General features: G+C 43.0%; 1 protein-coding gene across 5 annotated transcripts in view; it reads right to left on the minus strand.

Moving 5' to 3' along the window:
• Nucleotides 1–23,110, minus strand: part of LOC8054077 (protein slit) — a 133,253-nt gene that overhangs the window by 11,262 nt on the left and 98,881 nt on the right. For all 5 annotated transcript variants that reach the window (XM_042287278.1, XM_042287277.1, XM_029991536.4 and 2 more), the window contains 9 exons: nucleotides 22,594–22,723; nucleotides 20,908–20,976; nucleotides 18,589–18,660; nucleotides 15,010–15,081; nucleotides 9,886–9,957; nucleotides 9,671–9,834; nucleotides 7,403–7,619; nucleotides 3,288–3,427; nucleotides 1,234–1,327 (listed from right to left, as the gene is read on the minus strand). In XM_042287278.1, the coding sequence (XP_042143212.1) occupies nucleotides 1,234–1,327; nucleotides 3,288–3,427; nucleotides 7,403–7,619; nucleotides 9,671–9,834; nucleotides 9,886–9,957; nucleotides 15,010–15,081; nucleotides 18,589–18,660; nucleotides 20,908–20,976; nucleotides 22,594–22,723 (1,030 nt within the window). The remainder of the gene's footprint in view (nucleotides 1–1,233; nucleotides 1,328–3,287; nucleotides 3,428–7,402; nucleotides 7,620–9,670; nucleotides 9,835–9,885; nucleotides 9,958–15,009; nucleotides 15,082–18,588; nucleotides 18,661–20,907; nucleotides 20,977–22,593; nucleotides 22,724–23,110) is intronic.

The raw sequence follows: 23,110 nt of genomic DNA on the forward strand, positions 1-23,110 counted from the left end.
GGGAGCTCTAAAGTTACCACTCCTGCAGCAGGTGCAAGGCTACCGGTGCGATAACGCACCTGCGCTATTTTTCCAGCTCTTATCATAGCCCCAGCCTTGTGCTTGTTGCACGAGTGGCAACTACTGTGCTTCCCACATGCTCAAATTTTTTCTAAAAATTAATTATTTCGTGGTTTTCGAAGATGCTCAGCAAGTTTCCAACTGAAAATAATCATACAAACAAAGTAAAGAAATCTGTTAAGCTTAGAAACACCCTGTATGTGTTCCCTCGAAAACTTCGAGTGACTTTTAACTAATGAACTCTGTTGATGCTGATGTACTAGGTCAGCGGTTCTCAAACTGTGGTCTGCAGAACCCCCCAGGGGTCCTTGAGAGCATTCATAGGTGTCCACACTAAGTCAAAAACCGCTCTAAAAAAAAAAAAAACCTCCTATGTCATAGCACAAGACCTCTGGGTGGGTCAGGGGGTCCATGACAGCCAAAAGATTGAGAACCGCTGTACTAGGTATTTTCAACATAACAGATGGGCTGAAGGTTTCATCATCTGCAGGTGTTAATATTTATTCTAAATTAAAAAAAAAAGAAAGTATTTTCTTATAATTTTTATTCTTTTTTATTTTCCCAGTCACTCGAATCAGGCACTATGCCCAATACTGGAAGGCGAGTAAAAGGGTTCTGTTGCATAAAGCAGGAGACAAACATGAAGCATTCATTACCGTCCCATTTCTCTAACAAGCATTCTATGTAAAATCCTCGAACAAATCATCTTAGCAAGCTTCTTAAAATCCCAGAAATATTTTATGTCAGCTCAGCATGGCTTCAGGAAGGCATTTTGACTCAACTTGTGTCCTTCACCCATAAACATCTTCATTTCGTCGATTGTAACCCTCAGACTGACTGTTTTTTTTTTAGATTTCTCACAAAGAAGCTTCTTGCCAAGAAGTCTCACCTCTTTCTTGATGAGATTTCTCACCAAGAAGGGTGTTATGAAACATGAAGCAAATATAAAGAATCACAATTTTCTGGAAAAAAAACGGTAAGAACACTAAGTTGTTTGGCAAAAACTTCAAAATGTCTGCAAAAAAATGCAAATCGTCTGGTGAAAACTCAAATTCCTCAGGGGAAATCTTCAAACTCTCAACGTCTGCCAGTGTGTTGGCTTTTCTGGGATGCTCGAGACCATTCTCGGGGGAGCTGGGGAGCCCCTTTTTGAGGAACAACGGTCACACTCACGTCAAGTGACCCTTGTGGTCTTTGCATGTGGCCCCGTTTTTACATGGGCTAAACTCTTTGCTGCAAAAGTTGATTGGCTTCTCGCAGTAGGTTCCTGGAACACCAAGGTGAACAATGCGTGAAAGACACGGGAAAAGCACAGAACAAAATGCACACAGAAATCCGAGTACTGAAAGACCCCAACCTCATTCTCTATGCCCTCTTACATCAAACCGGCGAGGTATTATTACAGTCGCCTCGCAAACTCACAAGACAAATGACACAAATTAATTAGATTTAGATGACTCTATGGCAGTGATTTGTAAACATTTTGGGAGACATACCCCGTGGTAACAAATTCAGCGAAAAACATGAGGACAAGAAAGGGACACAAACACAATTACCAATTAGCCCAATTATCAACCCTAGTCCCTTGGTAAACTTCTGTTATTTAATGTACCCTGACTGTGTAAAAAAAAGAAAGAAAGGACAGCCTATTCTTTATGGTTTCCAACTAAGAAGATATATTAATGCTCAATAATTAATTTGATGACTCAATAGGATACATATATTCCTGCTTTCTGAAGCACAGTTCACTAATTAATTGGTGGTGGTGTAAACAGTTTGAGCCCAGGGTTACCTAAGTGCAGTCTCAAATCTTTCACACTATACTTGGCTGCTCGATGATGTGACGCAGAAAGCTGGTTCAAAGGTATGTGGTAGAAAAGCACGAGAAACTAAACAGCCTTTCACGCAAACTCAGATTCTCTGCACCCAGAATATTGCCAAGCCTCTGCCAACAAAAGCTTTTACCGCCCATCACCACAAACGCTTCTTAGAGGCTCTTGCTCGCACGAAGAAAGGATGAAGAATTGGCTTAGCTTCAAATGCTGGGAACCAAGGTTGAATCAAGAGTTCTAAACCGACTGAAAGGTAATCTACATGTGTCGTTACAAAAATTAATTCGACTATGCTTTCGTGAAGTACCCCTAGGGCTACGAGCAGCACAGCTAGAAATTCCCTGCTCTAGGAACACAACTACATCGTATCACGCCCAAAATGTGGCAAATCGGTCAACATTTTCATGAACTGAGTTCACCCACATACGGTACCTTTACGGAAAGCAGACACAGAAGGAACGCAGGCAAAGACCATGGGCTGTATTTTCTCACAGAAAATTGCACCTTCTTATGATTGCCGACCTTGCATTTGCTTTTCTGGAGTACATGAGGAGTCAATCAAGGAGCAAATCACGAGACACCACTAACATTGGACCAAGAAAGGCAGCTTAGGTAAGTTGGGGGACACAGAGTGTGGTGTGCATATGCTCAGAACGGCACCACGGCAAATTAGCACATGATGAAACAGCATGCAACAAAGCATGGCCAAAACAGCACGCATCGAAATACCATGGCATCAAGACGGCAAAGCAACAAACGATTATGTCTTTGAAGCACGCTGTCTGAACACCACATAATCTATGCATAAAGGGGAGACAAACGGCACATCTCAGTTTGTCCCTTTTTTTCTGTCCCTTCTGTAATGTAAATGCATGTGCTGTTTAACCAAGTTCTAGTTTAATGCATGCTGTGTCGACTGTGCTGTTATCTGGCATGGTGTTTTATTATGTGTCATTTTGTCGCATTCCTGTCCAGAACCTAAAAAAGAATGTTGTTCTTTTCTTGGGTCTGAAAGTGATACTAGTATGTGCCTCATCCTTTATTGGGTTCGTAAATCGCAGTGCTCTCCGTGCACTCTACAGGAAAGTGACGCGGACTTTGTTCATGCATGGTGATCCTTTTTTGGGAGAAATACAGTCTATGCTCATTACAACAGACTTTGTTACAACAGGCATTTGGATATAACATACCGATCTGGGAAGTTAAGTTTGTCTTTCTCTACATACCATTGAGTCAACTTCATATCTGCATACAACATATGTACTTATTTTACAACAGACCGAAATCTTTGTCAAAATCAAGGTCTGTTATAACGAGCTTAGACTGTATGTCAATTCCAGAATAAATTGTGGAGGTTCCAATGCACTTAAGAAATTTGTAATGTATGATGCTTACCAACAAAGCCAGGCTTGCAAATGCAAGAGTAGCCATCAACTGCATCGACACAAGTAGCATTGTTGTCACACTTGTTTTTATAGCAGTCATCTTTGTTGGTCTCACAGCGATCACCTTGAAATCCCACAGGACAATGGCAGCTACAGTAAATGAACAAAAGAAACGCCACCACCAAATGGTCAAGAAAACTGCGCACAATTATTCAATCAATTGTTTCCATATGTTGCTGTGAACAAACATATATCGACAGCTCGAGTGTAACTCAAACGAAAGTCATTCAGAAAGTTTGAATACTACCGAAAGTTTTAATACCAGGTACACTGACACACTATTCCATTGTATATCGGCAAAAATTACCATAGGCTAGAAGCACGAGTCTGTCTAAGTTGCTCTTTCTGACTGCCTGCATCCAGCAAAGAGTGAATTTCAGAATCAATTTGCATTTTATGACTGTAGCAAGCCCACATTTAGAACACATCTATGCCAACTCTTGCATTGAATGTGTTGAAGCAGATGCAAAAGCTGCAATAAACCTTAAGATGGAATGCGCACTTGGGTTTCAGAGCTATACCAGAGGGTGATGCCCAAATGCATCCTGCACTGTGCTCCTGGTCTTTCATCAGCCACTAAGACTTGCCCAAACCCTGAACGACATAAAATTGTCTTGATTAAACTGACAAAGAAACTGGCTAAAGCTATGCACCAGTGCACAGCTGCACACAGTGGAAGGTTGCTGAGAGAGAGGAAACACCAAGGAAAAGGCCTTCGCCACTGGGAAGACCCGAGAAAATGCGGAAACATTTATCTGTTCCCAGATAAATCAGGAGAACTCTTTGAAACATTTATCAATTGAAGCTTCTCAAATCGTATTCATGCAAAATCCAAGGTTGTTTAAACTTGAATGCATAAGTCCCCAAACTGACATTTACACGTCGAGGAAATTTTTTTAAATAAAAAAAAATTAGATCGCTTAGAGACATAGTAGCTGGACTAGCTTTTTAACTACATTTTAGCTCTATCTTTATTGACAGTTGTTTTGTTTTTTAAATGTTTGCACATTCATCCTTGGTATCGCTGTCGGACTCGTGTTAGTGCCGCAGTCAGATGTTCCCAATGGTTGGATCAATCAAAGTAGTGACTATATGTAAAGACGTTTGGAATGCACCATGCACAGTTGCATATCTACTAGCGATGGACCGAATCTGCCGAACTTCAGATTTGGCAAAGTTCGGCACATGCCGCGAACTTTTGAAGGAAAGTTCGACAAAGATTCGGCACAGATTCGGCAAAAATTCGACAAATATTTGCGCACGCGCGAGAACGTGGCGGGGCTATGGATTGCAAATGGACTATGTGCAGTCGTGCAGTTACCATAGTACAGTGTAGTATAACCAGCGATTACGGCTAGGTGTGGAGTAGGCAACATGGTAACTCTGCGTTTGCGAGCGAGTGTGGTTCTCTTCAATATTTTCTGCCTCAAGAACAGAAGATCAACCAGGAATTTACGCAGTCCACTGCGATAGTGGCAAGTGATGCGATACATTCTGGATAACGTGATTTCTATATGACCTTTCCAGTGATGCAACAAGGTAGTTGAAACATTGACTGACAGTAACTTTTAAGCACTCCTCGCAATTATAACAATCCTGTTTTCGGCTCACAAGTACTTTGTGCCAAAACAAAATAATATTGCTTTTTCAGTTAGCGTTATTTCGCGATTTTATGTATCTGCATAAAACTAAACACAGAGCTATCATTGCCGTCTGCTCGTTCGTTGGCGGCAGTTGGCGTCGCGACCGCTTGCGCCATCTCTTGTCTCCCGTGTGAAACGGCGCAGTATTGTTTGAAGACCGGTGGTTTCGCTGCGTTTCCACTGGAGCTAAGCCTTTTTCTTTCTTTATTTTTTACTCAGGTAACTTCGCTCTTTGAAAATTTTACAAAAAAAAACGCACCATCTGTGGGCAACACTGCACAGAGTCATAGCGCGATAGGTTAAGAAACCGAATTTTGCGGTCGATTTAAAGAGCCTGGCCGCTCCTTGAAACACCCAGTAAATCATTAATACTTAAAGGGGCCCTGCAATCATATCTAAACGTCTACCTTTCTTGCGGTTTCCACGTCTCTTGGGGTTCGGGCAAGCCAGCGGGCATGGAGAGAATAACTAAATATCAGTGCACCATATTTTAATTGGACGACACAGAAACCTCCTCCACCTACGGGGGCGACTCGCGGTGCCGAAAGCGCGCAATATGTGAAGTCTTTGGTCCTGGGTTTACTACTGGTCAGAGCTGCTAAAAGCTTCTTTTTATAAGAAATACAAAATATAAGTGGTGCGAACCGTTTCAATTATTTATAAAAGTAGTTTTTGTTCAGTATTTTAAATCAGAAAAGAAACAAGTGCAGTTTATAAAGTACGGGAACAAGAAATGACCAGTCGACATACCCTCCACCAAGCGGTGGAAAAGGCGGCGCATACTAGAAAGGTGTAGTGGGATCAGGCGGTGACGAGCGGTGAGTGTAAAAAGGTCTTGGATGTACACGGCGGCGCTGCGGTCATATACGGACTTGAGGATCCGACCGGTTTCAAGCGTTCTGAAAACCTTCGGCGAGGAGGTTTGGTTTGCGGTTTGGCCGTTTGGCGGTATGGCAGCGCGAAGTGGCTGCTGTTCTGAACTGATCTTTAACCCGTGTTTGCTGTTGTTTGTGGCCAATGAAGTGTCATGCCGAATTAGTGTTTAATCGCGCAGCAAATGCAATGCGAGCCGCCCTGGCTGCACGCTTCATACAGCTTATCCAGAACATGCTTTAGTTGCGCCCTCTCGAGCCGTCCACACGGAGTGCGGCAGCCGTGAGCGCTTGCTGAGCTCACTACCCCTCCTCTAGTTCACGGCCACTCAAGCAACCAAGGATGTCATGAAGGAGGTTATTTTTTGCTTGTTTTTGTAATTTTAATTTGCCTATAACTTTAAAAATAAAGTGAAATTCGAGAAAAGAAAAGTTTCATTAAGTTACCACGTTCAGTGCGCTCAGGTTCGGTGCAAATTAAAAACCATTAAAAAAGTCCTTGCAGGGCCCCTTTAATGACATAGAAACTAGTGAACCATTGACAATTGCCAGTGCAGTTAATACATACTTCCAGTTGGTGTTTATGCCAGATAAACTTGAAATTCTTTCTATCACTAATGATTCACATTTCACAAATATTGGTGACGTAGCTGTGTGTGGTCAGGGTGTTCTTAACCCGATTTTGCATTTAGTTCATAAAAAACGTTTGGGCTCTGATGACACCCATAATTATTTTCTTGTTCAAAACTCTTTTTGAACTAAACAGTTTTTCAAAAACTGTCATCAACTGCCACAGTTCCTTCGTCATGAAAAGTTACAGAAGTCCTTCCATTGTGTAAAGCTCGAAACACAGATATGTATTGTCAGAACTAATATCCTCGACATCCCAATTACACAAATTATTAGAACTCATAATTTGCAAACATATTGTGGAGTTGACTGAAACTGACAATATTTTCTATGATATTTAGCACAATGCTCAGAGTGGGTATGGCAGTAATATTTTACAACTAACTGAATTTGCGCATAATATCAGTCAGCTTTTTAAAATTACTAACCAAGTTGACTCAATAGTTTTTACATACTTATCTAAGCCCTTCGACACAGTTCTTCATTCTCAACTCTTACGCTAGTTTAAAGTTCAAGTAAACAATCCTTCCCTCTTTAATGGCCAGGATATCTAGTTTTTTCTGCTCATAGCTCATCCAAACCTTGTGCTGCAGTTGTGTCACCAGGTGTCCCACAAAGCTCACTTCTCGGACCCCTTATCTTTTTATTACAGATCAACATTAATTTGCTATGTGACATCTCAACAAAAATTTGTCTACGCTGACAGTTGCACCCTTGAGCTTGCCATTAACTCCTGTCGGGATCCCCGGCAAGCTTTGGCGTGTGGTACAACACCCGGGAAATGAGCCTAAATTTCTGAAAAACCGTATCCTTCGTGTCCTTTTCTAAGCACTCGTCCCCTTTCTCGTTCACCTGTTCGTTTGACGACCCCTCCCTGCAAAGAGCGTTTGCAGGACATGCTAATGGTGCGGCGCCCCCACCTGAAGCGGCCCTCTTCCAGGACCTTGCAGGTGCCGTGGTTCTCGCAGGGGCTGCCGTAGCAGGCGTCCACGGGGTGCTGGCAGTTGCGCCCGTGGAAGCCCGGAGGGCAGTCGCACTCATAGTCCCGCAGGGGCACCGGGCGGCAGCTGGCACCGTTCTGGCATGGGAAGGTGTAGCAGGCGTCGCACTTGGCCAGGACGTCCGGCTCCGGTTTGTCTGCCAAGCAAGGCGTGCATCTCAACATACGCCATCAAGCTCCTCACACTGGCACAAAACGTCCGATTTTGGGCTTTATTTTTTGCTCCAAGTCACAGGTTGCAAACTAGGTTCCTAGGGACCCAGGGGTTCACCAAAGTACCCCTCGTGTGTTCCCCGAGCTCCCGAATTTCCTCGACCATCCTTGCCCCTCGGCTTTCCCTAGGGATGGTCCCTGCCCCATAGGGTAAGCAGGTCTGAGCCACCCATTGATACATAACTTTGGACCAAACACTCCCAAAAATGTGCATTATTGTTTGCAAGACTTGAAGGCTACTGCACTGTTTTAGTGCATCAATGCCGAGACCGGGAGGGGTTCCTTGGTTGGGAAGGTTGAGTCTGTGACGTGTGACGCAGCAAAGCTGAACCTGTTGATGGCAAAGCAGCATGAATCTTTCCGAAAAAAGTTGTCCAGTGCCACATGGAACAGCACATCATGATGATATCGAGCAACAGCAAGGTTTTAGGTATATTTTTCAACTTCAGGCATTTTTGTTTTTGAGCATTCTCACCAAATATTTATTCAACTTTTTCCAAATTTGACTATGTTATATCTGCAATCCTGCTTCGAGGTTCTCCATTGCTAAAAATGGGTTTTACATTGGAAGTATAAAACCAGGAGAGTGAAACAAACATTAGTTTATTATATCTTAATATTTGCTATTCCCAATTTTTTTTTATGAATGGGTCTGATGCATTTACGGCCAAAAAAGATCCCAATATTCAACATAATTTTTGAACTTGCCCTCTACAGTGTATCTTTATCTTCATTCGAGCATCCCTTTAAAAAAGGACTAAAGACATCATATTTTTGGGTTGTGTTTTTACAGCGGAGCTGTTCGTTAGTTTCCCCGGGATCGTGTCCGGTACCAAACAAATGTCGACACAACACTCTGGTTGCCGCCGTCGCTCATAGATGGCGGTAGCTGTCCAGAGTGTTGTGTTTGCCGGTCGTCTGCTTGCCGCCGTCGCTCATAGATCGCGGCAACATTTTTTCGGAGGAAGAAGAACGGAATGAGCGGTGATGTGCGCAGCAGTGTGAATGGTTCCACAACTTCCGCGAGGCCGCTGTCGCCTAAAGTTCCACTGCGTCGAGAGCTTCAGATTCCCTTGCGAAAGAAGAGCAGATTGCTCGCCTCGAAAGCCACCGCCGAGAATAGAAGCTACAGCTCCGCTGCTCTTCCTTCCTCACCAGAGTGGAAAGGCTGAAAGTGTTTTTTTATTCTAATACATATAGTAGCCCTGATCATGGAACGCAACCAAGAATACACCAGAATGCTGTAAATACTTTATTATCACGGTATTATTTACTCAGTGGTTTTGGTTTTGCTTGTGGACAACTGGATCTTGGGATGACATTACAGACCAGAAAGCGCAACTATAACAGCAGTCACGTAAGCTCAAAACACTTGGGCACGATCGCGACTTTGTTGCCTCAGTTGACTGCTGCCACACTTGCGCTTTCTGGGCTGTGACATCATCTTGAGATTCCATCTCCTGGCAATCAAAACAAATAACAAGACAGCACATAGTATTTACAATATCTTGGCATATTCTATGCTGTGTTCCATGAGATGTCACATGCATTATCTAGAATAAGAAAATGCGGTCCAAAATCTATGGGTTTTCAAACTGGGTACCCCAGGGTACCCTCATAGATTCCAAATTTCCTCGACAATCCCTGCCCATAAGTTCTAGTTCAAGACTATTTTAGCACGTCCGGGCCACCCACTGATGCGTAGCAACGAGTAAATACTACCTAATACATGCATTATTGTTTACAAGGTCCGTAGGCTTCTGCATGCAGCTTTACTACATCAATGTGCCAAGACTGGGAGGAGTTCCTTAGCTGCTCTTCAGAGCAGGTACGAGTTCCTCGAAGTTGAAAAGTTTGACAACCCCTGCAATGCCGCCATTTGCTGTGATCAAGCTTTCTCAGAATATGTATCAACTCTGGGCCTCCGCGAGAGCAGAAAACAAGGACATAATCTCCAATAAGTTCATCAACTCACCCACACACACAAAGTGGTTGGAGGGGGCCGTGAGAACCAGCTTGTCCTTCATGGACCGAGGCTCCGAGCAGCGTGCGATGCCGGGCTCAATGTAGTCCTTCTTGATCCAGTCCGAGAGCCAGCGCAGGGTGCAGTCGCAGTAGAGTGGGTTGGCGCCCAGCGCTCTGCACGGCACGCCAGTCAGCTCGAGCTCACGGGGCCCGCTGAGCACTCACATGTGGGTGATGGACTGCAGGTCTCGAAAGGTGCCCTCCGGGATCAGGGACACGTCATTTCCATGCAGGGACCTGAATTCCATGCATCCATTCAGAAAATGCACCCTGGCATTTTACCAGATCACTGGCCGATCTCAGGCCCAAAGAGCAAGAAGAATGCAGCACACAATTGGGAGAGCTAGCACCCTGAAGGACCCTTCTTTAGTCTTTCAATAGAAGAGCCGAGAAGACAATGTGGTGCAAGTGTTTGGCTCACAGCAATGAATCGACGTGTCGTTCAGCCACATTCAAATTTTTCCTCGACTGAAAAACCCCAGAGAACAACACAGCTATACTTCGTCTCACCCTATGATGGACTAGGGTCCGAAGGCTGGCAGGTGGAGCACTATACTGACTATACCGCAGAAAAGCTTGCACCGCATTGCAAAAGAGTGTGCGAGAGAAATTCTGATACGAAGAGCACTAATCGTACACATATGGTTTTCTGTTGTGATAGGGTGGTATTTTATATTGGTGAAGTTAACCTACATGGTACTAAGTTTCATAAACATTTATATGCCATATTTTGTAAGCATGTCAACTGTTTGGAGGAGATGGAGGGTGCGCAGGCAACACTTACATAAAGCCGTTTCACCTTGGCCGTGACAATCCAATCCAATCCATCTTTGTGTACCGTACATAGACCCGTATCTCACTTTCGCAACTACATACGCTCCCATGTCAAACACTCGATCTGACTCATCTTAATTTCTTAATGGCCGCTGGTTCTGATACTGGGCTCTCTTCGCCACATTGCTTCCAGACAGTATTTAATCGCTTCAGTAGTCATCAGTAGTAGCAAGTAGACGGAGCCAATGCGAGGCTTCGATAAGCCTCCGCACGACGCGTCTTGGTGCACTGATACGTACGACGGAGCAAATATATCATGTGGTTTCTAACAAGCTCGTGACTGGACCCGGTGGCCTGTAGTATTGGGCTTTAGCCCATCGTAGGATAAGACAGAGTATAACAACAACAAGCAATAGCCAGTTTTTTTTTTCTTTTAGAATTGTAAATAGTGCTAATGTCACATTAGCACTAACTGCATCATGCAGTGTATGGGGGGAACCGAAAAAGAATGAGAATTTCGTTATAGAGGTGGGGTGGGCATTAGTACTAATATTTGCCGGCACATGTTCTACACTACCCTCTGCATCAGTTGGCCATGAGGCGTCGTTGGAAAAAGGTTTATTACATCAGTGTGTTGATTTTCTCAAGCCTCTGTTACCGTCTTCATCCATTTTGTGATGGCAAACGTGAATGAACAATGTGTGTGCATCAAGTTCTGTTTCCTTTGGGAGAAAACTGCAGCAGAAACTGTCACAATGTTTTGAGAGGCTTTTCAAACAACAGCTTTGAGCCAAGCAAGGATTTTCGAAGGATTTTCTTGATCCCAACGTGACAACATGTCGCTTGAAGACCAATAGACCTGGGAGTCCTTCGACTAGGAGAACCAAACAAAACCTTACAAAAATTTGTGATGCAGTAATGTTTGGTCGCTATCGAACAATTGATGAGTTGTTAGCATTGACTGGAATTCCTAGGCGAGTTTATGTCAATGGATTCTGACAGAAGAACTTCACCTGAAACGAGTGAGTGCAAAATTTGTGCCCTGTTTGCTCCCCGAGGATCAGAGAGTCAACCGCTTGGACGTGTGCTGTGAACTGAAGGATTAATTGGAAACTGATCAAAATGGGATTAATAAATTTTCCCACCTTCCATAGTAGTACTTCCCGAACCTTGCCACCTGCGATTGTTTTTTTATTTTCCTGACTGAAAAGGAACTTTATTAACTCTTTCCTGACCACGGGAAAAGCAGCAATTTTCGAAGGATCCGTGCAACCACTTTTATTTTCCTAGCTAATTTGCATATGCAGAAATATGAGACATCAAAGTGTGGCCAATTGGTTGTTCTTTTAAAAGAAACAGAGATTGGTATAATGTGGGGAAAAGATTTTAAAACATAATTTTTTGAAAATACAATGTATGTGCAGAAGGCGTATAAACGCAAAAACTTCTACAGCTATGTCGAATTACTAAACGACAAATAAAAAAAATTCCGAATATACAAAATGTGCCCCACACCCACGGCTACTACTTCTCAAAGTTAGTGTACTCTAACTGACGTTGTCTATTTTTTATTTGTTGGAGAGTTAGCCTCCATAACACATGTGCTTTTCAGCAAAGGAATGCTTATATTGGTAAAACACAGATAGTACACCTCACATCCCCAGCAGAATGCTTTCTTTGTGTTCTATCTTGGTTTTGTCATAGTCTTGACTGCAGTTTCTTCATATTTAGCATTTCTGTCCACCTTGTTGGGAACATAAAATGTGCACGTTGGCTCAAGACAGCATTGGAAATTATAGTGATGCTTAGTGACAACCATCTGTTAAGTGATGCCTGTAACATCATTTAAAGTGTCTTCAGAGCTCTTGACGTCTAAAAATATGCCACAATACAGTTGAATTATGTAAATAATGCTATCTTTGTTACGAAAACTGATGCAAGCAGTTAGCCGTGTTAAACAATTGTGCAACCACCGTTCCCAGGACTATTTATTAAAGCACATTAGCTTGTGATCAAGCTCAAACCTACTTTGAAACCGAAACTACAGTATGGAAATGTTCAAAAAAAATTAATAAAAATTGAAAAAAGAAATTCTCTTTATAAAAAATCTTCATTGAAAAAAACGAAATGAGAACTCGCGTTTATATAGCTTCTCGAAAACAAGTTAAATATTTAGTATGAGTTCACCCACTGCTCACAATGTTCCATTCTACGACCAGTGAATAAATCGTGAGGAAATTTGAATGGAGGCTTGGGCTGATTTCGTAGATTCCAAGTAGTTTGAGTTTATGGCAAAAACAAGCAAGCCTGTTATTAGCGAAAAGCCATAAATGCCTCCTCAAATAGTGCAAGTATTGCTTAGCACCACTTTATCTGCATGTTTGACTGAACTCAATCCATTAGAAGTACAAGTCAAGGCACAGCAAACAAACCAGTGCATTTAAAAATATGCAACTCAATATTCTGATTATCTTCAGAACCAAAAACAACTTTTCACAGTTAAACACATATTTCCAAAGCAAGAGGTGCCTGTAACACTGCCATCAGTTCTTTTTACTAATTACTAATGGCTACATCACATTAATACCTAAATGGCCAAATGCTTCACAACTAGCATATAATATCTACACGGAACAAACCGTACCAGTGACGTCGGCCACGACACAAATCCCATCATTCAAGTTTTGATTGACACTTGCTTCTAAACCTGGTTAATAAAAACATTACAGTTCTCCCGAGAATGTAACCACCGTAAAATATTGGGGGAGCGCCCATCCCACTTTCATTGAAAGCTGGGTTAATCTAGACATAAGCACTTGTGTCAGAAGACTAGCCAATCAATATTTTGTTACAGTGTCACATATATTTTTAATAAAGTAAAAAAATGCAACTGCTTGAAACCGAAACCTGTGTACGGAGGCTGGGAGGAGAGAGTTGCTGCAGGTCACGTGGCTACGATGGTTTAAAAAGCGGAAAGGACTAAGAAGAGAAGGAGGGGACAGGAAAGAGCACTTCTCTTCTTAGTCCTTTGCGCTTGCTTTTTAAACCACCGTCGAGATGTTCAACCAACTAGCCCCCCCAATTAATTTTGGTGCAATTTTTTATCAATCTCTACCCAGTGTTTTTCCGTTCCTCTGCTTCTCGGGCGTGTGAAGCAGACGACGAGAACAAGGACGTTGCATACACCGTTTGTTGTGTGATTGTTTCGCACTTACATCCCTTCCCCTCACTGTTCTGTGCTTGAAGATTGATTGGCCGGTACTACGAACGAGTTCCAAAGTAGCGGTCCCACGTCCGTCGCAACGTAGGTCCATCGTGCGCCACCATAGCGTCATCCAGCCCGCGGTATTTCGCCATAATGAGAATGACATGTACATGCACTTCCTATGATCTGTGCAACATTTTAGAGCGCAGCTCTTAGGGGCCCGTTCCGGGCTTGAGCGGCGTCGGTGTCGGCGTAACCAAGGGCACCCCAAGGTCACGCGACCCCCAAGGTCATCCCAAGGTCACCCCAAGGTCAGGTGACCCCTCCCCCAGGGTCACGTGACCCCCAAGGTAACGTGCCACCCAAAGTCACGTGACCCCGAGGTCACGTGACCCCCCCCCCCTCCCCCCCCGAAGTCACATGACACCCCCCGAGGTCACGTGACCTCCCCGATGACGTCATCATCACTGATGACGTCATCAGTCACTGATGACCTCACCGGCATCCGCATCATCATCATCACTGATGACGTCACCGGCATCCGCATCGTCATCGTCATCATCACGAATGACGTCATCAGTGACGTCACTGATGACGTCACTGACATTCGCATTGTCATCGTCATCATCGCTGATGACGTCATCGGAGTCTGCATCAGCATCGTCACGTGACCCCCAAGGTCACCCCAAGGTCCCGTGACCCCAAGGTCACGTGACCCCCCAGGGTCACATGACCCCTCCCCCAGGTTACTTCACCCCCCCCCCCCGTACCCGTCCCTCCTCCTCCTCAAGAGCTGCGCTCTAATTCGGTATTACAGGGAGTTGTAAACGGCTTTCACTTTTTTTTTTTTCGATAAATGTATTTGCAGCTTGTTGGAAGCCACAAAAAAAGGGGTTCATAATCTTTTCTATTTTTAATAGTGAATGTGTGCCTTAAATAATCCACGACTTTAAATATATTTAGTATGCATCAGTTTGAAAGGCACGTGACCGTAGAAAAGAAACTGAGTGCGCCTGAAACCGGTCAATTCTCGACCGGCAGTTTCTGGGCGTAAAGAATAAGAATTTCGAGCCGTAAATTGTGTTCTGGGTAGTTGGGCTCTTGTTAGTTATTTTCAAATCAAAACCTTGGCATGCATAAATATTTTATCAGTGTCTCTTTAACGCAAAATTTGCAGAATTTCAAAGTCTGGGAAATGTTAATAGTGTGTGCTTGAACGAAGTGGGCGCTTCCACGGTATTTTACGGTAGAATGTAATTTTCTCCAATGTTAAAATTGTAGGGTGCATAAAAAAATGGTTCTAGACTTACAATATTCGCAGGGACTTGAGGCCAATGAAACTGTCACCTTGAATACACTGCAGCTTGTTATAGCTCAAAATTCTGGAAAAGCAGAACACATTTTATTCTCTGTAAATAACCGATGGCTTCAATACTACAGGGCAGACATGGCTTGTGGTAGACTGTCCAGTCGACTTTGGAGCACCCCCAAAATTTGATCAGGCATTCAGAGATTAGCAAGTCTTACACTGAAAGTATTGTTTTAGCTCTCACTTGGGACAAATCTTTTTTACTGGAACATGGGGCTAAACTATGGATGTGCCCCCGTCTTTACCGCCCTGCTTCATTAGGCTTGCCACCTTTCCTCGAAAAGAAAAACCAGCCATTTCAGGGGGGAAGGAGGGGGGTAATTTTGTGAGATTGAACTGGTAAAAAAAAAAAAAGACGCAGTTGTTGACAGCCTTACCTAATTTATACACGGATTCAATTAATTTTGATACAAGCTTCCCAAAGTGAAATAAATTAACACAGATCTATTAATACACCATAGCAAATGTAAGCACATGAATACACAACACTGAACTCAATAACATATATAGACGCATACCATTTAGTCAAAATGAAAGCGCAAAAAATAAATCTCACACCTCTACCCATCCTGTGTAGCAGGTGGAGAACCTATTATTAAAGTTTACACAAAAAATGGCTGCGAATTAAAAAAACATTTCGAGTAAAAATGGCTCTGAGATGCTGAGCATGATGCTAAGCATGCAGATTTCGAGTGCAAATCTATTATTTTCAAAAATCGCTGGTTCTAGAGGTTTTTCTGTAGTGAACGCGGGTATAGACGACAGGCACCGGCACGAGCTTGAAAGCTCACAGCCACTCATGAATTCCTGTAAAGCAAGCTTGTTTTCATACCTCTCAAATCTTATGAATTGCAAAAGGACAGTGTCCTCGGATTCAAAGTGATGTCTTGCTCGCCATTCTCTGATCTTTTTGGTAAATCGGTGAAAGTAAACGCGCCAGACTTTTACGAAAATTATGTCTTATTTGTGACTAAATAAACAATTCCACGCACCAAGATAGAATATGGATATACCTATAAACCCGATAACGTTGATGATCTAAAATATATTTATAACCCCTCCCCCCCCCCAAAAAAAAAAAAGGAAAATTGTGCTTGGATAGTTGAAAAAAACTGGCAAATAAAGGCCGGTTTTAGATACAAACCAACAACCGGCCTTTTATAAAAAAAAAAAAAAAACAAGAAAACGGTTGTGCTGGTCAAAAACTGGGCAGGTGGCAACCCTATGCTTCATACGTGCTCTTTGCCAGTTGCTCTTGTCGTCCGCCACAATATGAAGACAGCTGAACTCTTGACATGTGATGAGACAAAGCAAAACTCGTGGAGCATACAGCAGCCCGAAGTTTCCCGGAAAGAGCCAATTGGTGCAGCTTAACACCACTGTCCAGTGTGATAGCACGGAAAACTACAATATGTATTTATTTTTTAGAATTTTTGCCCTAGTTTCCGCCATGTTCACCATAAATTTTCTCAACTCTTGGAATTTTTGCTTTGTTGCATCCACGGGCCCGCTTCCGACTTTTTAAAGCGATAGCTTTAAGGGTGACAGTTTGCAGGGATTTCGGTGTCAGCATTTGTTGTCTGTCTTCGCAGCGAAGATGGAAAAACCCTTCTTCTCCCCCCTCATGGTGCAAGGAGAGAGAAGTCAGATGTTCCCATTGCCTGCATTGTGCAAAGAGCGAAGAGAGGAGAGCTCTGACGACCTGCCAATAACGGCGCGAGGAGGAGAATGCGTCAGTGGAGGGTCTTCTCCTGTCATCTGCTAACGATTACTGCAAAACAGGTGTTTTCAAACATTCTCACATTATATGAAATCCTACTTTGGCAGTGTCCAGCTGCTATGCGTAATGTTGGAGGGTTTTAGAAACTTCTACTGTGTTCAATTTCACTATAACACCTCTACTTCTCGAACCGAACTCGAAACGTAATATATGTTCTGCAAAAACTCGTCGCCTTGCACCCGCCCCGTTCGTCTGTATGCATCCCCATCTCCGCCTATCGCTGAACATCAACGTAACCCACTCCCTTCACCACTCAACAACACCGGAAAAAGCGTCACCACAGCCGCAGACTCTTCCTGATGGCACTAAGGACATATTTTGTCCCAGGGTCAAGCATGGAGGAACAGCTGGCTTCAACGGCTTGCAACTGGCCTTGCGCCCACACTGACCACCACCGAGAGGCTGCTCGTGCCACACGTACATGGCGACGTGAAGTTCCCGACGTATGACAGCGCGAGGTGGACACGCACACACGGCAACATACAGCTGTCACTTTTACTTCGCACATTGTGGGCAAAAAGGGCACTTTTTTCGTTAAACATGGGTTTTAAGTCATACGAAAAATAGAGCCCAACCAGGGGTATGAAGCAAACATTAGTTTGTTATATCCAATATTTTGCTATTTTCCCAGTGTGCCATAAATGGGTTCTGTTGTAAAGCAAATACACTTCTGATTCCTGTTGATCTTGTTATATATAACCAGTCTCGACTGTAGTATTTGCACAAATACTGCCCGACTGAGTAAACACTGCAATCAAATTTTTGAACCAAATCCTTTTTAAAGGGGTCATACTGCCATACCACAAGTAAATTTTTTACAGGATATTATTCCTTTGATATCTCAGGATTGATATTGGAACTTCTTGGTCTCCTTTCTTTTTTTTGGTAACAACTTTATGCCCTCACAAGCTCACATACCTACTACATTTACCTAAATCTAAGGCAACCTTGAACCTAACACTACCGCCTAAGAACACTCAATACTGAAAAACAAAGTTTTTTTAACGGTTAAGCCTCGACAAAGCAAGTGGTGCCAGGCTTTATTTAAGCGAGCTATTGTCTTTTAAGTTACCCAAATGCCTTGTAAAGGGAGCAAGGTCTGAAAGCCAATAAACAAAATAAACAATGGGTTATATCCGTGCCTGCAGAGGGTGCCAACTAACTCTTTTCCCAAAAAGCACTTTATTATTTTCATTTAAAAAAAAAATAAAAGAAGCGCAGCGAGGATGTTCCCTACCATGACAGAACTGGCAAACAAAGGGGTTCCTTGTCTTGGTTCAGCGCTTGTACAACAGATATATTTTTCTTTCAGAATCTTTTAGTCTTTGCAGTGGGTTTCGGACGTTTGAGTCTTTTCCCGCAGCTGGATTTCAAGATGTTTTCATTCCCCATGTCCTATTGCTTCGACTCTCTCTTCTTTTCCTGTTTTTTTTTTTTTTCAGAGCACAAGCTTTGAGCTATTTGTACACAATTCTAAGACGACTGCTTTAGAAGTGTCTTATACCTTTGGGAAAAAGCTGGTCTTAGATCTGTGTAAACCCTACAGTATCAATCAAACATTTTGAAGAAAGCCACGTGCCGGAAGTGACTTGTACGCCTCCTAAAAAGTAGGAACACAAAGCGGCTAAAGCCTTCTATGAAGATGAGGGTTGTCCATGGTTCAAGTGGGGAACATATAAGTTTAGGAACTACAACTACGTACAATTTGTATGCACAGACATTGGCAAAAGGCATGCTCACAGTGTTGACAACTTGGACAAGTTGGCAAAGATGTTGTTTGGCAAGATGGATATCTGGTTGTTGCTCAGGTCTCTGCACATAGGGCAAAAAAACATGGCACAAATTTCACGGTACAGCAGGCACCTCAGGCAGAGGCTATTTCTGCACACCAAAGGTTTAGGAACACGTCCATTCAATGGCAGAGGGTACTCTACACAGACAAAACACAAGTCAAAATTCTGCGTACAAAAGGAAAAAGTCATGTTTTCTTGACACATTCCTACTAGTATAGGTGGAGAGTTTGACAAAAAAAATACAGTGCTGCAATTCATGACCTTAACAGTAGTAAGTATTGGCTGACAAAACAGAAAAAGCAATACTCTCCAATAAATCCCCCTGTATATTTCAGCTCGGACACATACCGTGGCATTAAAGCCGCCCTGTTTGTCAATGGATACCAGTAGTGCAGGGAGGCTAGGGACACAGTTACAATTATTTTCAGGAACACCACAGGCCTCGCACCACTTAAGTCCCACCCCTTATTCCCCCCCCCGATGGAAGCCAAATCAACCTTTATGACGGGCTGCAGATTGCAGTTTTCTCCGCAAATTTTAGCTCTCTCGTATGATCTGATTGCCGCTGCCCAAGGTCCGACCATCTGTCAACAGGGCCACTGTATGTATGCCAAAGTAATGCCACGCTTTTCCCTGTGCTGCCTTTCGCCACAATTGGTCCGTGCGTTACCGTGGAGCAGGCTTCGTTTTCATGTCAACAGACTGCACCAAGGCTTGCCGAGCATGCTCGGGCAGAAATTGGGCATCGTCTGCTAATACCGCTCCCCTACGATACTTCAACGAAAGACCACCTTCCTGAGGCATGAAGTTTGTGGTGGACTCCATCTCACTCTGTACAAGTTCAACAATCCACGTTTATATTCACACGACCATTCAAGGTTCCAAACTTGAATCAATATATGCTGGAATGAACGAAGTGCTTAAAGCCATAAAATAGCCTGTAGCATTGCATGATTTCTAGCTGCTTCTGGTGTTGTGCATCTAGTACTTTCACCTAGAGCCTATGATGCAAGATAAAATTGTGATTTTTTACACGGATATACAAAGCAGATATTTGATGATTTCCTCTACAAAGGCTAATCATGAGCAGGTATGCTACACATGAAACATTGGTGAAATGTATGACACAAGTTTATTTATCTCTTAAAAATATTGTTGATTGTGGACTGTTCAGACAGCACATGACACCTCAAAACAAAATTAAGTTTGTTCATCCAGCAAAAAAGTTGTCCACTGTGGACTATTAAGCAAGGGACACATTAGCGATGAAAACTGGTGCTGAGCGACAGTTTCCATAGCACGTTGCATGGACACTGTGACGTGGAGCTATGCCATGCCGCCACGTCGCAACATTCATGCAAGCTGCCATGGAAACTGCAGCGTGATGCCCGTTTTCATCGTTCACGTGTCCCCTGCTTTAGTCCCGTTAAACACGCTTCTCTGCAGTGCACCAGTGCCCGGAAAGAAGTGCGCTTAATGGGGACTGTGAGAACAAAAAGTTTGAATTACACAAAAACGCCGTTCAAATAAAGCGGCTTATAAATGCATTGAAAACACAGTGGGTCAGCCCAAATCTTGAAATCTGTTTGAATTAACCGAAAGTATGAAATATCCGAGTTTGAATTATCGCGAGCCTACTGTAGCCAAATCTGCCGTACACAGTGGCTCTATACGTCACAACAGAGGCATTAACGAGATTTGCATCAGTAATTAGTTTTATCACAGTTTTTGTTTTTGTCGTTGACTAGGTGGCCAAATAAGTATTCAGAAAGAAACTATGTTCCCTTATCTGCCAGACTGGGGCCCTTTCATATATCTTTCATACTTATTATTTGCCAGCAGTGTGGTGCAGTTTACGCAATTCAAAGCATTAGCAATCGGAAACATGCCGCATCTACTATATGCCATTTGGTGCTATTATAAGACGAGGGTGGACATGCTGTAATATGTACTAGTAAAGTATAGCTTGTTATATTATGAGGCTTGGATGGAACAGCGCGGATATACGGTCACTCTCACAGGCACCCAAGAAGGAAAAAGATTCGCAGCGCTGCGAGTCTGTTTCCTTCTCGTGTGCCTATGAGAGTGACTGTATGTCTGCGCTGTTCCATCCAAGCATGAATTACCAACTAGCACAAGCATCCATATTATGAGGGTGCTTAATACTGAGTTTAGGAAAACTGATTGTGGAATACTTCATTTAAACCCTTGAGTGAATCACCTACTTAGTTAGGAGTGCTCAAGGGTTTCTATGAGCTGTACTTACATCCTCGTCACCTCCTTCAGCATGTTTATCTCCATAGGAATTGCTGCAATGTCATTCACATCCAGGTACCTGAAGAAAACAAAGAGCAGCTGTCACATCACAGTTGTGAAGCAGTATTCTCGGGCCCTAAGCACCCCAGGGGCAAAACCACAGGGCCAACGTTTTCTCTCATTCATCAAATCACATATCTTCCAGCATATGCTATTGGAATGTAACTGTGAGGCATTGTTTATAGCTAATTAATTGCACATTAAAATATCAGAAATTGTTACATGGATGTGTCCACAAAGATCCATGTATGGCAATGCCATTTGACGACGGTTTTGAGAATTATCTTAAACAAAAACGGTTTCCATCACGTCAGAGGTATTTGCACGATGGTATGTTGACTCGATTGTAGGTTGACCCCTAGATCATTATGTGCCAGCGGAAGAAAAAACACAATTGTATCCATAAACCCATCCTATGACATGTTGTTAGCAAAAATAAATCTTCCTGCATCTTGCAATGATTTAAAGAAAGAAAACTATTTTTAGGTGCCCATAGGTGTGAATTTAGTCCAAACAGAAAGTGCACTGTCGTACTGGTTGCCATTCTGCTTGGCTGCACTTTTTCATACTCGCTTACGCTACACGCACAGACTAAGTCGAAATTAGGAAGAGAAGAAGTAGCAAAATAAGTGCAGAATGGAGCAACGTTGGGTAAAGTTATGGAGGAAATTTGAACTGAAGCAAACCGGAGGGCTTCCGATAGCTCAGTTAATTGACTTGGCTTTGTCCAGGGTGGCATGGTTTAGCTCCAATTAGAGGTCAAACCCCGAGTTTGGGATTTAAAATCCCTACAATCGTGTAAATTTGACACATATGAGATAATGCTTAACTGTGTCGTATACCTAGTAAACATACAAAGAATCCATATCAGCTGTCCATTCAGTAAGATCAAATGTAAAACAAAGGGCATAAAGAGAAAGAGGATAATAAAATGTCAACATTGTTAACATGGGTGTTTCAAATGTTGAGTTTTTTTATTTTGATAATAGCCTCTTTTTTTCTTTTTTTTCTTTCAGCCACTTAGTAAAAAGTTTTAGAGGCAAATAATAGACAGATCTCGCCAAGCATTCGGTGCATGCGTGAGACCACCATAACTTTAGTTCACAGAAGGCAGGCGGCAATGCGCAAGACAGTTTGTGCCGTCTCATGCTCTACACGCGCAGCACTTCAGCAAGGTTGACCGACATGCAGAAAGACCCCCTCAATGCATTGCAGCCGAGGCGGTGTAAAGAAACTGGCTGGCGAGATCGGTCTATTCCAAAAAACATTCAGATGTTAAGGTGAAAGTTTGCAGAAGTCATTGAAAGCTCAACGAGACAGGTTTATCGTAAGCCAGCTTCTGGCATGAGGAACAAAAATGTGTGATTTTAATCTGTTTGGAGTTGAATGCATTTTCAGAAAAAAAAAAGTGCAAGACACCTTACGGTGATCACACTTTAAGAATGGCGATAACTTGGAGCAAAGTTTTGAAACTAGGACAGCAAAGATTGCACGTGCATATCCCATACACTGCTAGACTGATGCATCGGGTGCTACAGATAAGGCAACCTTTCAGCAAAGTCCAGATGTAACGAACTTTCTATCTCAAAGTGACTACAGCTCCCAAAGCAAGGCTCAGTGTCAAAGGGGCCCTCACAGTTCCGTTGTGGTTGCCTGGATGTTTGTGGGAAGCTGCTGCAGGCGCTGACGAGAGCAGTGCACCGCATGTCCCAGGCAGCTGCAGCCACGGGGGCAGTGCTCGTCGAAACCGCAGCCTTCATCAGCGTCTTGAAACAGGACAAGGTGCAGCAACAAGCTTTCACTCAGCTCCCACAAATTAGTGTCCAGGGGATCATCTCAAAACGCACACCAAACACTGGATGATGACATATGCAAATAACAAGTTTAGGTTAGGTTTATGCCTATAGTTTTAGGTTAGGTTTAGGCTAGGTTAATGCTCACGAAACACAGCCTCAACAAAGCAAGTTGGTGCAAGCATGTGGAAAGACTTCTCTCTTCCCACATAGAAAATTAGTCGTCGTAAATTCTTTCGAACAGACTTCTATATCGGAATCACTCCGACTAAAATATGTCTCACAAGGTAACTACTGCAATTATATATATATATTTTTTTTAAAGTGCAACAAAATTATAGAATTTCTTTGCTAGAAAAT

This window comes from Ixodes scapularis, unplaced genomic scaffold, assembly GCF_016920785.2.
Source record: "Ixodes scapularis isolate PalLabHiFi unplaced genomic scaffold, ASM1692078v2 PGA_scaffold9__187_contigs__length_104089568, whole genome shotgun sequence".
In the NCBI taxonomy this organism is placed as follows: Eukaryota; Metazoa; Arthropoda; class Arachnida; order Ixodida; family Ixodidae; genus Ixodes; species Ixodes scapularis.